Source organism: Sus scrofa, chromosome 2 (assembly GCF_000003025.6).
Source record: "Sus scrofa isolate TJ Tabasco breed Duroc chromosome 2, Sscrofa11.1, whole genome shotgun sequence".
Lineage (NCBI taxonomy): Eukaryota > Metazoa > Chordata > Mammalia > Artiodactyla > Suidae > Sus > Sus scrofa.
The window spans coordinates 608,929-625,467 of record NC_010444.4 but is presented as its reverse complement, the minus strand read 5'-3'; the positions used below and the strand labels follow the sequence as shown (position 1 = coordinate 625,467).

Genomic DNA, 16,539 nt, shown 5'->3' with positions numbered 1-16,539 from the left:
GGCCGGCAGCTACAGCTCCGATTCAACTCCTAGCCTGGGAACCTCCATATGCCACGGGAGCGGCCCTAAAAATGGCAAAAAGACAAAAAAAAAAAAATCATCTAAACAGCATGCAGGCTTGAAGGGCAACCACGTAGGCGTGCGCAGACAAGGCGCTGGCCCCGGGGCAGCCGACCGGCCGCTGCCCACGGGCCTGCGCCTGCCCCAGCCCCCGGCCCCGCAGGGTGGGCCCCTCGGTGTCTCACCTGGAAGCACTGGGCCTGGAAGGAGGCGCCCCGGACCCTAGGCGCCCTCTCGCCCCCGCCCCCACAGGCTCCCTGCAGCCCCCGCCGACCACACCCTAGGGAGGAGGGGGCAGTCCGGCAGGCGCGGCCGGCGACCCCAGGCCCACCTGAACTGGACGCTGAGCACGGGCGCCTCTGCGAAGTCGGACAGGCACTCTATGTTGACGGCCTGCTGCACCTGTGCGCCCCCGTCCACGGTGGGGCCCACGGGCTGGGTCCGCAGGCTCAGATGTGCGAGGGTCAAGGAAGCCGGGGCAGCGCGGGGAAGGCGGCCGGCCAGGCCAAGTGGGCCCCAGGGGCAGAGGCGCGCGGGGGAGGGGGGGGGCACGTCCTGATCCGGCCGCAGCCTTCCACGCGCGCCTTTGCAGCGACCACCCACACGTCGGCCTCTAAGAGTCTGAGTGTGAAACACACTCCCCTAACGCAGGAATGGCCAGGCCGCGCTGCGTCTCCGTGGCCCAGCCGGGCCTTCCCCTCACCTCCCCGAGCGGCCCCCGCGCCAGAGCGGACATCTGGGCAGCGAGGCTGACTGACGGTGGCGGGAGCAGCTCACGTCCCAGGCCTCGGGCCTCAGGAGGTCTCAGGCGCCCCGGCCCTCACGCTGCCTGGCGGGGATTGGAGCTGGGGGGCCAGGCCAGGCCTGCGTGCCCCTCCCAGGCGGCGCCCGCACACCCGGGGCCCGGGAGGGTACCCTGAGGCTGCAGGCGCGTCTTCCTACCCCTACACAGAACCTCAAAACCCGCCTCTGGACCCCGGAGGGCCGGGGCCACGGCACAAGGATATTGGCCTGGAGGCCGTCGGAGCAGACGAGCGTGGGCGTGAAGCTCAGGAACTGCGTGGAGGTCTTGTTTCCGTAAAAGATGAACATGCGACCTGGGAGGCGGGAGAGCCGGCTCGCCAGCGGGTCCTCGGCGCCCCGACAGAGACGCCGGGGGCGCCTCCGAGCCAGGAAGGGCTGAGAGCCGCCCATCCTGGACAGGATGGCAGGGGCAATACCCTCCCCGAGCTCAGAAGCCACGGCCAGCGTCTAAGCCCCCACCGGCCGAGGACGAAACCGCCCCCTGGGTTTTGGGGGCCCCCCCGCCTCCCCGCCTGCCCCGCGTCTAGACCAGGCTGCAGGCGGGGCCCAGAGATGGGAAAGGCTGGGGGGAGGGGGCGCAAAAAGCCTTTGGAGTTGTTTTCGGGGGGGGGGGGGGTCGCTGGCCGCGCCTGCCGCATGTGCACGTTCCTGGGTCAGGAATCAAACCCACGCCACAGTGGTGACAACACTGGATCCTTGGCCCGCTGTGCGGCCAGGGAGGCCACCCGCGGTTTTAACTGCTTGTTTTCCTGTTGTTGATTGGGAGTCTTCTACACATTCCAGAAACTAGACCCTTATGAGATACCTAATCAGAAAATACCTTCTCCCCGTAACTTCTAAGAGACGCTTCCACTCAGTTAAACACATACCCAAGTTCTGCCGAAACTCGGACTTCAGTCCAATTTGAAGCAGCTGGTTTTCGAACAAGACTCCGTTATTCTTACAGACAAACCTGGGGACAAGAGACAGCGTGTGACCCACCCAAAGCCGCCGCCCCAAATACAAAGATTCGTTCTGAGAAAGGGTGTAAAGAACACGGGGTCCGGCAAAGCCTCTCTGGGCCGTGAGGGGAGGAGGAAAACAAGCCCGAACAGCACGAAGGCCCCCCGCTAGAGACGGGCGCGACCCGAGACGTGGCCCCGGGCCAGGGTCAGTCCTTCTGCTCCTCACCAAGCGCCCGCCAACCACCTGCGGCTGCCCGCTGACTCAGGACAAGGGCTCCAGGGCACACGCACACGCTCAGGTCGGACCGCAGGCTCGCCCTCCACCAGGCACCGGCCTCCAGCCTGCGTATGGCCAACAGCCCCGCCTGGCTGCCCCGCGGGCCACGCGGCCGATGCCACTGAGCCCTCTCCGCCCCGATGTCCCCGGCGCTGGGAAAACTGGACGCCACGTGTAAAAGAAGAAGAGCAGAACACCTTCCCACACCACATACAAGGATAACGCAAAAGGATTAAAGATCTAAACGTGAGATCTGGACTCGTACAACTCCTAGAAGAAAACATGGAAAGCAAAGAAAGCCCAGGAGTTCCCGTCGTGGCGCAGTGGTGAACGAATCCGACGAGGAACCACGAGGTTGCAGGTCCGGTCCCTGGCCTCGCTCAGTGCGTGAAGGATCTGGCGTTGCCGTGAGCTGTGGAGCAGGCCGCACACGCGGCCGGGATCTGGCGCGGCTGCGGCTGCGGTGTAGGCTGACAGCTGCAGCTCCGATGTGACCCCTGGCCTGGGCACCTCCATACGCCATGGGTATGGCCCCGAAAAGACAAAAAAGTAAAGGATGGATAAAGATGTGGTGTGTACGGACTTGGGGGCACCACTCAGCCATGAAAGAATGAGACTTCGTTATCTGCAACAACACGGACGGGCCGGGAGGGTGTCACGCTGAGCGAAGTAAGTCAGGGACAGACAGACACCGCGGCAGCGGCACACGTGGACTTTGAAACGAAACGAGGATGACGCCGCAGGACCAAGCAGACACCCAGAACAGGCTGGTGGTTCCCAGTGGGGTGGGGGGAGCGTCTGAGACGCACCCAGTAGGCAGATAAGCTAAAAGGACCTACGGTGCAACCCACGGAAATAACCCCCTCTTTTATCACAACTTTAAGTGGAATAAAATCTTTAAAGCTGGGAACTGCTCTGTGGTACATCTGAAACCAGTAAGTGCATCAACCATACCTCAGTTTTTTAAAGTCTGTTTTCAGCCCGGGACAGAAGGCGAGCAGCACTCCAAGCTGCCCGGCCCCAGCCGCTTCCAGCCCGCAAGGCAAAGAATTAGCCGCGCTGTCGACCCAGAGACCAGGGAACCGTAAAGGAAGCCCTCTGCCGTCCTAACTCCGCTGGCGGGGTCCCTGGAGACTCAGGTCTCCCTCGGGCTCCCCCCGCCCCGGCGGGGTTTCAGATCAGCAGAGAGAGGGCAGCGTGAGGAGGGCAGAGGCCCAGGATCCCCAGAGCCAGAGAGATGGGGGAGCCGACATGCTGGGAGGAGCAGCCTGGGATCCGTTTTGAAAACGGGGAAAGGGGGCAAAGCCGGCAGCAGGAAGCCAGGCCCGTGGACGGACGCAGGTCGGAGAGAGGCAGGAGGCGGGCGGTGGAGACGGCGCTCAGGAGAAGGCAGCGCCCTGCCCCTGCAGAGCGTTCCTGAGGACGAGGCCAGGGGCGCCCGGAAGGCAGACCCGTGGTGGGAAGCCAGGGGAGGCAGGGCGGCTCGAGGGCAAGAGCGGGGAAGAGGCCAGGGACGCCGAGGCCACAGGGGCCCCAGCAAACAGGACGCGGCTGGCGGCCGGCCCGGCAGAGCCCGGGAGGGCCCGGGAGGAGGGCCCGGCGGAGCCCGGCCGTGGCCTGGGCCGGGGGCCAGGGCAGAGTCGTCCCCCCCGCCCCGCCCCCAGACACGGGAGACGGCCTACCTGGCAAAGTTGTCCTCGGAGCCCGGAGCCAGGGGCGCGACAGCAGAGGGTGAGTCTGAGAACACGTCCACGAGCAGCCCGCCAGAGGAGGGGGGGGGCCCCGCGGGGACCGGGGGCGCGGCCCCCAGCCCCAGGAGGTCCGCTGACGGCGATGGTGTGGACTGGAAAACAGGGACGCAAGGCAGGGTCAGTGCAGAACCTGCTGGGCACAGCGCCGGGCCAGCCCGGGCTGCTCCCCGCCGCCGCTCCAGAGAGGGGCGTCTGGTTTGAGAAAGACACACGTGCCTGTCGCTGACCACCATGCAAAGCCTGGGGCGGCGAGGACCACAGGCAAGTGACTTATCAGGGTGCGCTGGTTTTTGGTTTTGGGTTTTGTCTTTCATCTTTTTAGGGCCACACCCATGGCATACGGAGGTTCCCAGGCTAGGGGTACAATTGGAGCTGTAGCCGCCGGCCTGCACCACAGCCACAGCCACGTGGGATCCAGGCCACGTCTGTGACCTACACCACAGCTCACGGCAATGCCAGACCCTTGACCCGCTGAGGGAGGCCGGGGATGGAACCCGCGTCCTCATGGATCCTAGCTGGGTTCGTTAACCACTGAGCCATGACGGGAACCCCTGGGGTGCCCTCTCAAGCACTTTTAACTTTTGTCCTATCACAGAGAAAGAGTAGATAAAAAGCCTGCAGGAAAAAAAAACTGGAAACAAATAGCTGCTTTTCAACGCCAGGCAGCCGACGAAGAACCAGCCCCTCCCAAACCACTCAGCACACTCCCCCCCCCCACCCCCCGCCCAAGGCCCCACCAGCTGCCCAGAAAGCAGACGCCCACACGCAGGGCCCGCATCTGCCAGGCACAGAAGCTCCAGAAATGCGCAGCGTCTGACTCCCGCGAGGAGGGTGTCGTGGGCAAGGACCAGGAATGGGAGAGCCCCTCCCGGGACCTCAGGAGGCGGCAGCCGGCAGCCGGCAGCAGCTCTCGCACCCGCCTCCCACCACCAATGCCGCCCTGCTGCTGAAAGCCAAGGGCCTGCTCTCTTCCGGCCCTGGGCACCCGCCAGCCTCGCCCTCAGCCCTGCAGCCAAGCTGAGCTGGGCGGAGGACTCAGCACGCGAAGATCACACCTCAGTGTAAACAAGTGCTTATTCCGCTTCCCTACTCAGAGCGTCGCACTGAATTCCTGAAAACTCACCTGCGTCGGCAGACGCTCTGACGTGTGACAGTCTACTTTGAGACAAAGACGCCCTTATCAAACTGGCAAAGAGCGTGTGGGTCTGAGTGGCGGGAACTCTGCCCTGTGACGGCCCCTCCGTCCCTGGGGCTCCAGGGCGGGCAGTGTGAGGCCGACCCCGGGGCAGAAGGCGCTGGCTAGTGGGGGGCTCGTGGGTAGAGCCGACAGGCCAGGCCGGACTCCCCAGCCAGCGGGTGGCCAGGAGGCGGCGAGGGGACCAGAGAAAAACTGGCCACACCGCCGTCAGGGAGGGTCTGGGTGAAATGGCCCGCAGGTGGCTCCTGGCCTGCGCAGCACCTCGGGACCCGCGCCACAGGCGGGCGCCGGCCTCCCCAGGAGCCCGGCCACCTGAGGGCGGCAGGCGAGCGCGGGCGCCTCAAGCCTCGCTAAAGACCATACGAGAAAGGCGTCTGTCATGGCAGGACCACCTGCAGCCCGTCGGGTCATCTCCCCTCCGCCTCCTTCCACCCCGGCCCCTGAAGAGCGGCTCCAACGCCCGTTAAGGTAGGAAAACCCTTCTGTGCGACTCACCAAACACGCACCGCAAACGGGCTAACAGACAGAAGCACGGCTGTTCTGCCGGGAGGACGGGAGGCCCGGGAGCCACTGCCCCTCCCCGACGCCACGGCGGGCTCTACCCTCCTCACCACCTCCCCATTTTAGGACTCGGGAGACCCTCCCCAAGGAGTTGGCAAGGTGCCCCCTCTGCACAGGCTGCACCTGCCCCGGGCGCCAGCCCAAAGCCCCGGGAGAATGGGAGTCTCCCTCCAGACGCCCAGCAGAGGCGGCCCTGGCACCGCAAGAGACTGGAGATGCACAGAAGGCGAGCCGGAGCCAAGGAGCCGACCTCTGGGACCGCCACGGAGAAACCCCCCCCCAGCACGGCCTCTGATCCTCAATCAACACCATCCTGGCCCGTGCTACACAGAAGATGTCACAGGTAAGCATATAAGCGCCAGACACCGCAATGCCGCTGTGAAGAGGGCCCCCCGCCCCCAGGCTGGAGGCAGGGGCAGGAAGACTCCAGGACAGAAGCCCAGTCCCTTTGCTGTCCCGTTCCCCTGCCTCCGGGCCTAGTCCCCACTACCCCACCCTGAGGACAAATGAGAACCCCCATCCACGGCCTCCAGAGGGCGCCTCTGGAGAGAGCATCAGGACGCAGGTGGGGGCCCGAGGGCAATGGCACCCCAAGTCAGGTCCAAGCTCAGGGCTCATGGTGGTCCCGGGGCAATGGCGCACACGGGGGTGGGGCGCAGACCCCCCCAGAGTGCCAGGGCTCAGACACAGGCACACTGTGGACCCACAAACCGCCCAGGCCCCATCTGCAGGCACGCAGGCACACGGCACCTCTGGGACGTGTCCTGGGCCCCCTGACATCCCCCTGCCACACCAGCATCCAGGAGGGAGAGACGGCTCTCCAGGCTTCGGTCCCACTGGACGGAAGGAGCCGGTCGCGGAGCCGTGGGACCGCCACCCAGCAGCGCGACAAGCCTGCCCCCAGGCCCCCCACCCCAGCTAGGGCGAGAAAGGAAGCAGGCCACTCTCAAGCTGGCATCTTCCCCCAGCAACGCTGGGGCCACCTTCCCAGTGCCGCCGGCTCTAACCGGCTCTCCACTGAAAACCTCCAGGGGCAGAGGAGGGGATCCGCCCCAAGCCGACGCGGAGAGCAGGACGGGCCCGCAGACAGGTGGGCCAGAGCGTGAGCAGGCGGCCTCACCAGAGCCCAGGCCACACAGAGCCGACTCTGAGCCAGGCGACGCCTGCCAGGCTGGAGAGCTGGCCCAGGTGTCGGTGTCAGCCCGCCGCCGACAACCGTCGGGGCTCCCGGGGCTCAGGGACCAGCTGCCCCAGGAGCTCGAGCAGGGTGCACTGTCAGGTGGGAACGCACCGCAGCGCTGGCGCTGGCCGGGGCAGGCTCGGGGCCCCCGTTGACGTCGGCGCCCCTGTCCCGCTTGGCCTCCTCCAGGTCTGTCACCGTGCTCGGGCCCTTCTTCCTCTTGAGCTTGGCCAGGATGGAGGACTCGCGCTCCGGGAACGGGGGCATCTCCTCCAGGACGGTCGCCTGGCGGGAAAGCAAGCCAGGGTCAGCGCCACGGAGGGCGCCCGGCTTCCGGCCCCGGGCGGGGGGCGGTGCCCACCAGGATGTCGGTGCTGGCCACGGTGCTGAGCCGCAGGTACTCCACGGCCCGCTGCTGCAGCTCCACGTCGGCGTTGCGCAGCTGGCTGTCGCTGCGCAGCACGTCCTGGATGGTGCCCTTCACCTCCGGGAAGAGGTTCACGAACTTGATGTACGTAGACAGAAGCAGCGCCCTGGTGGGGACGCTGCAGAGGTGGAACTTGGAGTGCAGCAGGTTAAACTGGATCAGCGGGCTGCGTGGGGGCACAGAAGGGGCACAGGTCAGCCCCGGGGCCTGGCCCAGCCCCCAGGCGTCCCGCAGCGAGGGAGGGTGGGTGACGAGTGACTCAGGAGACCGGCCTCCCGCTGAGGCCTCGGCCGCGCCCTCCCAGCTGCGGGCTGAGTGCGGGCTGCCCTTGGCAGGGCCTGACCCCCGGCCACATGGCCCTCCCAGCAGAACCCCGACGTTCCACCCGGGCCACCAGAGCCAACGCAGCCAAGAACCAGGGCGAGGGGCTCCCAGCGCCAGGCACTCACCTGGATCGGGGGTCTCCCGCTATCAAGTTCCCAAACTCCCCCAGGACGTAGCCACCCACTTTGACCAGGTTCTCGTGGCACGCCGGGGCCTGGAGGGCCTGCAAAAGGGTGCGTGGTGAGCAGGGCCACGAGCGCAGCGCAGGCCGGAGCAGCCGAGCCGGGAGCACGGGCTCAGCCGCCTTCCTGTGGAGCGCGGCCCCCCACGCCAGCCTGGCCCCCGGAACCCCGAGCCACTCCGGGCACCCGTTCCGGCCCGTCCGCCCTCCAGGCCGCCTCGGCAGAGGGGGCAGGAGCAGGGCAGCCCCAGGGCCGCGGCCGAGGCCGCCCCCAGCATGGGAGCGGACCCCCACCTGACAGGCAGGCCCAAGCAGGGCCAGCGCCTGGCAGTACCCGCTGCTGCCCACGGGCCGGCCGAGGCCGCGACCCCGGGCAGCCTCTCAGTCCGGCGCCCTCTGGGTAGCCAAGCGCGCCTCGCCCAGGACCGCTGTGCGGAGCTCAGGGCGAGAAGGGACGGAGGCCCCGCCGAGGCGCGGCGCTGCGGGGGTCAGGGAGTCGGGGGCGTGGGGGCGCGGGCGGGGGGGCGGGCGCCGGTGCACCTCAAACACGGTCTTGGCGGCGTAGCCCTGCGCGTCGTCCCGGTTGACGACGATCTGGATGACGCGGTACCAGACCTCCTCGCTCACGAAGTCGCCGGCGACGCGGATCAGGCCGAGGATGGTGTCCACGTACCACGTGTAGTCCACGGCGTACTTCTCCGCCAGGACGGCCACCTTCAGCACCTGCGGAGGACGGCGCACTCACCGGCCCGCCGCGCCAGCTCGGGGCTTCGGAGGGCCGGGCCCGCGGACCAGAGCGGCCAGCAGGTCCTCGAAGGGGCCCGGGAAGCTTCAGGCGCACAGAGGCACTGGAGACCACCAGCCACCTCCTCGCGGAGGGTCTGAGGCTGCCGCACTGGCCGCCAGGCACGCGCGCCGAAGGGGAGGCTCTCGGGAGCCCCAGGAGGGCACGAAAAACCCCACTGGCAAAGGGGCCATGCTCCCCGGGGCCGCTGCTCTCACCAGCTCCCCTCTCCTCTCCATGGGAGACCCGCCCGCTGCCCAGGGGCACCCACTCCAGGCCACTGAAAGCAAACCGCTGGCCTCTCCAAGACACAGGCTCTCCTTGCCCTGAGCCTGCCCTCCACAGCACGAGCTGCCACCCTGACAGCCCCCCGCCTGGCTCCACCTCCCGACTGCACCCTCAGCCCCTGCTGCAGCCCGGCCCCCCGCCACCTGCTCTGCGCTCCCTCTGGCCTGTCCCGAGCCCCGTGTCATTCTGACACACCCTTGTCACTGCCCTTGGCCTTGTCCTTCAAGCCCAGGACTCGCTCTGACGCCGCACACTCAGGGCCCCTCACAGTCACCCTGGCCGGTGTCCCTGCTGCCGCCACCCTGCCATGGCGGCCTGGCTCCCAGGGACCTCTGCACCCTCATGCTCTCCGGCCAAGGTCCCTGCCCAGGTCACTGCCACAAGTCCTCCACGCTCCCTGACAGAGACACCTCCCAAGCCCCCAGACCCGAGGCCCCGCTCTGCCCGTCCTCACCACCTGCTGCGGGCAGGGGCGCTGAAGGCCCAGGTGTGGAGGCCCCGCAGTGCGCAGAGGTCGGGCTGGCCAGGCAGACGGACAGAGCACAGGCCCAGGACCTGAGAGCAGTGATGGCCGCGTCCTTGTGTCGGCGAACTGGGCCGAGGACGGGCACTCGCCAGTTAAGGGAGTAAGAGCCAAGGTGGAGCCCACCAACACGCGGGACCTCAGAGCCAACGCAGTCACACTGAAGACGGCGCCAGCTCTGCCCAGGGCACCACGTGGCAACAGCCCCCCCGGCCCTACCCCACCCGGAGGCCCCCTCCCTGTCCTGTGCCCTCCACATACCCTGGCCCTTTTTCCGGCTGGCTGACAGCTCAGTCAAGGGCCACACCCTCTGAGAGGGTGACAACCTGCTCCAGGGCTGCCCATGCTCCCTGAAGCTTGGCCATCAGCCCTGAGGGGCCAGCAACCGGCCCCTGGACCAGCCACAGTGGCCACAGCATTGAAAAAATAAACCCAAGCATCAGGAGTTCCCTTTGTGGCTCAGTGGTAAAGAACCCCACTAGCATCTAAGAAAACATGGGTTCCATCTCTGGCCTCGCTCAGTGGGTTAAGGATCCAGGGTTGCCATGAACTGGGGTGTAGGTCACGGATGCGGCTCGGATCCCGCATTGCTGTGGCTGTGGTGTCGATTCAACCCCTCGCCTGGGAACCTCCATGTGTCATGGGTGTGGCCCTAAAAAGACCAAAAAAAAAGAGAAAGAAAAAATTGACCTGAACATCTGACTCTGGGCAGAGCCACGTGGCTGTCACTTTCAAACCAAACGCCAGCCGAGAGCGGCCCTGAGGGTCACTCACGGCTCTGACCCTGGACACTCGCTCCACAAAGGACCCAAGGGGCCTTGGCTGTGCTCTGCCCCCAAGGAAGATTAATGCTTTTCCAAGACACGGAGGCTCAGGCCGCTGCACACGAGTCCACGCCGAGCCCCAGCGGCCCTGCGGGAAGCACGCCAGACGCGCGGAGGTCCAGGCCTGCTGCTCTCGGTTCCCAGGCACTCCGGCCCCTGGCTCTGCGCCCCCGACTGTCCCTCAACAGTGAAGCCCGCGGGGCGCGCGGGGCACGCATCGGGTACGCCTGCCCGCGCTGCAGTCGGCCAAGGCCACAGGAAACCAGCCACCGTGCAGCCGCAGTGCCCAGGCCTCTCCTTCCAGGGTCTCAGGAGCCCCGAGAAAAACCCGCCAAGCGAACGAAGATGAATGCAAAGGCACAGGTCGCGTGGTTCTGCCCCGGAATCTGAATCTGTGCTGCCTCGGCCACAGACCCGAAGCCTCCCCTGGGCCCTGGGAGGTGGGCAGGGCCGCGTCAAAGCCACTCTGAGAGACTAGCAGGCTGGACGCAGGACACTGACAGAAAAACTAAAGCAGGAATCTCTTACCGCAGCTGGCAGACTTGCAATAAAGTCTGAGGAACAGAGTTCCCGTCATGGCTCAGTGGTAATGAACCCGACTGGCATCCATGAGGACGTGGGTTCAATTCCCAGGCCTCGCTCAGTGGGTTGAAAGATCCAGCGTTACCACGAGCCGTGGTGCAGGCCGCAGACACGGCTCGGACCCCATGCTGCTGTGGCTGCGGTGGAGGCCGGCAGCTGCAGCTCCGATTCCACCCCTCGCCTGGGAACCTCCGTATGTCGCAGGTGTGGTCCTGAGAAGCAAAAAAAAAGTCTGTAGGACGGAACCAGAGACGAAGCAAACGCTTTGGCTGAGACTCGCGCGTCGTGAAGCCACCAGAACTCACAATCTCCTCTCGAATAGAGTAGTCGGCCGTCTCCAAGTAGCTCAGCATCTCGGCCACGATCTGCTGGGCGTTGCTGCGGTCGCACATGGCATAGAGCAGGTCCACGGCCCGCTGCCGCACGCTGACGTCCCGCTCCGTCTGGGAAACAAGCCCGAGGCAACAGCCGCGTGAGCAAGGCCCGGGGGGGAGATGGCGGCTGGCCATGGCGCCCCACGGCGCCACCCACAGCGCCCAGGTGAGCCAGCCCCCCCCCCCCAGTCCTCAGCAGCCCCTCTCCCTTCCGAGACTCACCATCCAACCCCAGGGACGCCCCCAGGCTCGGGGCCTGCAGAGCCGCTCACAGGCCAACTCACCACCCCCGTGCTCCTGCGCTCGGACCAGGCAGCTCTGGGCCGGCTGGGCTCGCGCTCCGGCCCCCAAGAGGGGTCCGAGGCCTCCCACGGTGCAGTCACAGACCGGCCCCTTCCGCGTGGCCCGGGAGCCGGTGGCAGTGCTGGGTCCCGACCCCACCCCAGACGCGCCCGTCAGCTCTGCCCTGGCACAAGGCCGCTGCGCAGCAAAGGTGAGAGGCGCTGCTGATGGGCCGAGCCCTCTGCACCCCAAGGACGGGCTTTTCTGCCCCAGGCACCAGAGGAGATGCCAGAACCACGCAGAGGAATGAGAAACCCCAGAAAGCTACATTCGAACCTTCGTGTGGCCTCGTGTTCAAAACACAGCAAAGATGTCTGTTAAACACGCGCACACACGAAGAAACAGGGCCGGCCCGACCCTCCACTGAGCCCGGGACCAGGACGGGGGCTTTGACAGCCTCCGTGCCCGCCCGCAGCGACACGGCCGCGGCCGACCCTGGCGACCCCGGCGAGCGGAAGACCTCGGCTGCATTCCCACCTCTAGAATCTCAGCTCCTTGAAAAAAGGGCATGTTCTTTTGCAAAGAGTGAGTTTTCTTGGAGACAAGGACAAAATATTTTATCCTTCTACCAAAAAGAAAAGTTTCCATCAACTCGAAAAAACATTTTTTTTTGGCTGCTCCTGGGCACATGGAGCTCCCGGGCTAGGGATCACACCCGAGCCACAGCTGCGACCTGCACTGGAGCGGCGGCAACACTCGAGCCTTTAACCCGCGGTGCCCGGCTAGGGATCGAAGCTGCATCCTGGAACTGCAGAGACGCTATGGATCCCCTGCGCCGCAGCAGCAACTTCTATCAAAGCCACTTTTTATTGTGACGCTGCCCACATGCAAGATGCAGTGTCAGCTGCCCTGTGTGGTGACGGCCACCTTGCAGGTGGCCAGAGAACTGCCTGGGGCAGGCGAGGCTGGCCAGACCCACTCTGGGTCCAAGCTGTGCAGCCGCCTGTGACCCCCTGGCCCTCACCAGCAGCTCCCCGCAGCTGCGGCACCCAGGACCAATGACCCGGGGGGCGGGGAACCCCCCACCCCCGCAGCGAGGTGGCACCCGGATCAGCACACTCGCCTTCAGGGCGTTGGTGACCGTCTCGATGTGTGTCTTCACGGCCTCGTGGGAGAACTCGGAGCTGGCCAGGGTGCACATGCTCTCCAGGGCCAGGTAGCGCAGGTTGGTTTCCCGGTGCTGCAGGAACTGGCCCAGCTGGTTACACGCGCGGACGAGCAGGTTGGGCTCACTGCACGGACAGGAGAGGTGCTGGGAGGGCCCTGCTGCCTGAGGCGGCACACCGCCGAGCACGGGCTCCAGGGCCCCGGAACTCAGACCCTGGGTCCCATTCCCTCTGGGCCTCACGCGTACCAGAGCTTTCCCAGCGCATCTGCAGAAATCTGTGCCCCCAGGAGGCTACACGCAGCCAAGGCACCAGGACCTGAGCCTCTGCCCTGAGCTCAGGCAGGTGGCACTCGGCTTCATCAAGTCGCGGCCAGGAGTGGCCTCTGGGCCAGAGAAGCCGCCTGGCCACTGCCACTAAGAGACGCTCAAGAAAGACGCACAGGTGTGGACCCAAAGGAGGCCACGGACTCAGGCGAAATCCCTGCCCTGTGCTGGTGACACTGCAGCCTTTGAGGCCGGCTGGGCCCGTCGGGAGCCCCCCGCCCCGCACCTGTCATGGTGGATGACGAGGCTGATGGCCTCGAAGAGCGCGGCGTTCTTGGCGTTGGAGTGCTGCACCTTCTTGGACTTGGGCGGTTCCTGGGCTTTGTTCAGAATCGTCTCCAGGCACTCGGTCAGGCGGCCTCGCACGGCAGGGTCTTCTGGGCAAGACAGACGGCTGTCGGCCGGGCTCCCCTCGCTGCACCGCCCGAGCGTGGGTGACCCTCGCCTCACAACCAACACCAGGGCCGAGGCTCCCTGTTCGAATCACGCGGCCACTTCAACGAAGAGGCTGCGGCAGCTCGGATAACCTCGTCCCTCTCGTTTCTCTTTTTTGGCTGCCCCGCTGCACGTGGAGCTCCCGGGCCAGGGATCAGATCCGAGCCACAGCTGTGGCCATGCCAGATCCCTGAACCCACCGTGCCGGGCCAGGGATCGAACCTGCCTCCTGGCCCTGCAGAGAGGTGGCCGATCCCGTTGCGCCACAGCTGGAACTGCAGCCTCGGACAATTTCACACGGTACCTCACACCCCCGCGCAGGCCGCGACAGGCGGCAGGCCCGCTACAGGGCGAGCAGCTCACACCGCCACGTGAGAGACTCGGGAGGAAAAGCGCTCGGCCCCAAACCAACGAGGACGAGACGTAAAGACGCAACGACAAGGCCGTCTCTGTCTCTACGGCAAGTCTCACTTCTACCCAGGGCTCTGCCCCGCACTCGGCCCGCTCGCCAAACGTCGCGTCTCGGAATAAGACACGAACGGTGTCTCGGGGCCCGCGTTCAGGTGACACACGTCGTTAAGGTGACTTAGGACATGGGGTTTCAAATGGGTTTCAAGACTTATTCTAAAAGATTGTTTCAAAAACCTCTGCAGACCTGGCACTGCATCTGCCTGTCTGATGAGCAGAGCCAACCCCAACCCTGACCACAGCGGGAGCCTCCACCAGCTGCTCCGGGACAGCAACGCCCGAGGCTCGCGATGGCAGCGGCCGGCAGGATCCTCAGGCGAGACCCAGGGACGGGGCGTCTCTGCCACAGCTGGTACCTGGGGGCGGGTAGCACTGCAGCAGCCTCAGCAGCTTCACGGACAGCCAGGGGGCCGGCACGAAGTAGTACGTGTAGTCCTGGAGGTCCGTGGAGGCCGACGTCACGATCTGCAAGACAGCGCAAGGCCGCGGGCGCTGGGCCGGTCGCCGAGGGGCCCTGCCGCAGGGCCCCCAGGCACGAGCGCCCAGACCGTGTCACACCCGCACTGCGGCCCAGGCGCCAGGAAGAGCCGCCTCTGCTGCGGGAGGGCCACCGCCCCTCCAGGGACCCGTGCCGCTGACACCGACCCGAAACCTCTCCGTGAGAGATGACGGTCACTTGAAGGTCAGAAACAAGGCGGCCGTCACCTCCCACCCTCGACCCTGCGTGGAGGTCGGAGCAGGAGCCGCAAGGCAGGCACTTTAAGCCAACAAGGACTGGGGAAGGAAGAGAGTCGTCCCTGGCCACAGACGGCAGGACGGGGTACAAAGACGCAACGCCATCCACGTACAAGTCATGGAAACTGACAGCTAAGCCGGGCAGGGCTGCTGACGTCAAGAGAAACAGTCAAAAACCAACTGCATAAGCCAGCAAACAGTATGTTACGATAACATTTTTAGGAGTTCCCGCCATGGCGCAGTGGAAACAAATCCGACTAGGATCCATGAGGTTGTGGGTTCAATCCCTGGCCTCGCTCAGTGGGTCAGGGATCCGGCATTGCTGTGAGCTATGGTGTAGGTCGCAGACGCGGCTCGGATCCCACATTGCTGTGGCTGTGGTGTAGGCCGGCAGCTACAGCTCCAATGCGACCCCCAGCCTGGGAACCTCCATATGCCGGAGAGCGCAGCCCTAAAAGACAAAAGACAAAAATAAGATAAAACAGAATACCAAAGACCTTGCACTCAAAAAAGCAAATATATTCACTGAATAAAAGAACTAAGCCCCAAACTCGGAGCTCCGTGCCCGCCCGCAGACCTACTCTGCTCAGCCTAGAGACGGCCAGCGAGACAGAGGTCTTGAACTCCTCCGGGTTCTTCTGCGCCAAGGTGGTGATGAGGCTGGTGGCCGCAGTGACCACCCCCTGGAAAGAAGAGGACACGACAGCACACATTCAGAGGCCAGGCCGAACACCTGAAGCCCGCCTCTCGTTTCGAACTCATTTTCCGAAGAAAACTTTTCGAGCAGCAAACGGACGGCCCACGGCTCCCAGGGACCATGTGATCGGCCCTCCATGTGTTTAGACACGGAGACGGCACACAGGGGTTGCTTCCTTTTTCTGGCTTCTCTCTGAAAACTGGGAAACCTGCAACTCCTCAGCAAAGGCCAGCAGCGGAGGGCAGCGGCTGGGCCCCCGTCTCTGCCCAGCTCCTGCCTGGCTCTGAGCACTGCCCCGGGTTAAGCACTGTGTGTTGGAGTTCCCATCGTGGCGCGGTGGTTAACAAATCTGACTAGGAACCAACCATGAGGTTGCAGGTTCCATCCCTGGCCTCGCTCAGTGGGTTAAGGATTCAGCGTTGCCGTGAGCTGTGGTGCAGGTTGCAGACGCGGCTCGGCTCCCGCGTTGCTGTGGCTGTGGTGTCGGCCGGCAGCTGCAGTTCGGATTAGACCCCCAGCCTGGGAACATCCATGTGCCGCAGGAGCAGCCCTAGAAGAGGCAAAAAGACAAAAAAAAAAAAAAGCACTGTGTGTGGACCGCCGGTTCAGATTCGCTAGAATCGTCGTGACTCCAGCGTGAGAGGGTGGAGACAGTGGCTTGAAACGCCCGTTCTTCCCCTTCTCGAAAAGCGGGCCAGCCGGGCCTCCTCCACCGGTCCCAGCAGCGCCGCAGTCCCGAGGACCGCCGACCTCCCCAGGGAGCCCCGGTGGCGCTGGCCTCCGCACGCGGCCCAGGACACTGGCGTTTCTTCCCAGCAACTCGGTCTCCGGCAGGGAGACGCCGGTCAGGCCCAGGAGGCAAACAGGCAAGAATCAAAGGCGAAGCCAGGAAGCTCCCCGAGGAACAGACGGAAACCGGCCTCGTCTCGCGGGCCAGCAGCCGCCTGCTGAGCGGGCGGGGGAGGCGGCAGGGGCCCTGCGGCAAAGAGGCCGAGACGAGGAGCCGGCGAGCCCCACAGCCGACCTCACCCGAGCCACCGCCGTGCGAGTCCCCCGGCTGTGCAAGGACACCACGAAGGCCACGTCAAAGACGCGGCTCCAGCTGCCTTGCGGGCGGTCCGCTGGTCGGGGCAGCGCGTCCAGAGCCTAAGGAACGCGGCCGGCACGGCCTGCGGGCTCCACGGGCAGAGGCTCGCTCAGGACCTGGCCTGGTTCTCCAGGAAGCCGCGCGGGCGGTGAGTGAGTGAAGCAGGCGAGGTTGTGACAGAGCCGGGCTGCTGAGCGCAGGGTCTCCGCAGGCGGCATGGACAGGAGGGGGCTGGGGGCCCACGCGGCCCGGGCAGCTCCT

The 16,539-nt window shown here is 65.5% G+C and overlaps 1 protein-coding gene across 3 annotated transcripts in view; it reads right to left on the bottom strand.

The window, feature by feature from the left end:
- The window catches only part of AP2A2 (adaptor related protein complex 2 alpha 2 subunit), a 47,930-nt gene that overhangs the window by 2,631 nt on the left and 28,760 nt on the right, over positions 1-16,539 (bottom strand). For 2 of the 3 annotated variants that reach the window (XM_021082580.1, XM_021082582.1), the window contains 13 exons: positions 15,076-15,177; positions 14,116-14,224; positions 13,083-13,233; positions 12,488-12,656; positions 11,014-11,151; positions 8,248-8,430; positions 7,652-7,749; positions 7,137-7,368; positions 6,887-7,060; positions 3,768-3,928; positions 1,734-1,816; positions 1,068-1,157; positions 392-515 (listed from right to left, as the gene is read on the bottom strand). In XM_021082580.1, coding sequence (XP_020938239.1) covers positions 392-515; positions 1,068-1,157; positions 1,734-1,816; positions 3,768-3,928; positions 6,887-7,060; positions 7,137-7,368; positions 7,652-7,749; positions 8,248-8,430; positions 11,014-11,151; positions 12,488-12,656; positions 13,083-13,233; positions 14,116-14,224; positions 15,076-15,177 — 1,814 coding nt within the window. The remainder of the gene's footprint in view (positions 1-391; positions 516-1,067; positions 1,158-1,733; positions 1,817-3,767; positions 3,929-6,886; positions 7,061-7,136; positions 7,369-7,651; positions 7,750-8,247; positions 8,431-11,013; positions 11,152-12,487; positions 12,657-13,082; positions 13,234-14,115; positions 14,225-15,075; positions 15,178-16,539) is intronic. The other variant, XM_021082581.1, reaches the window with a different exon arrangement.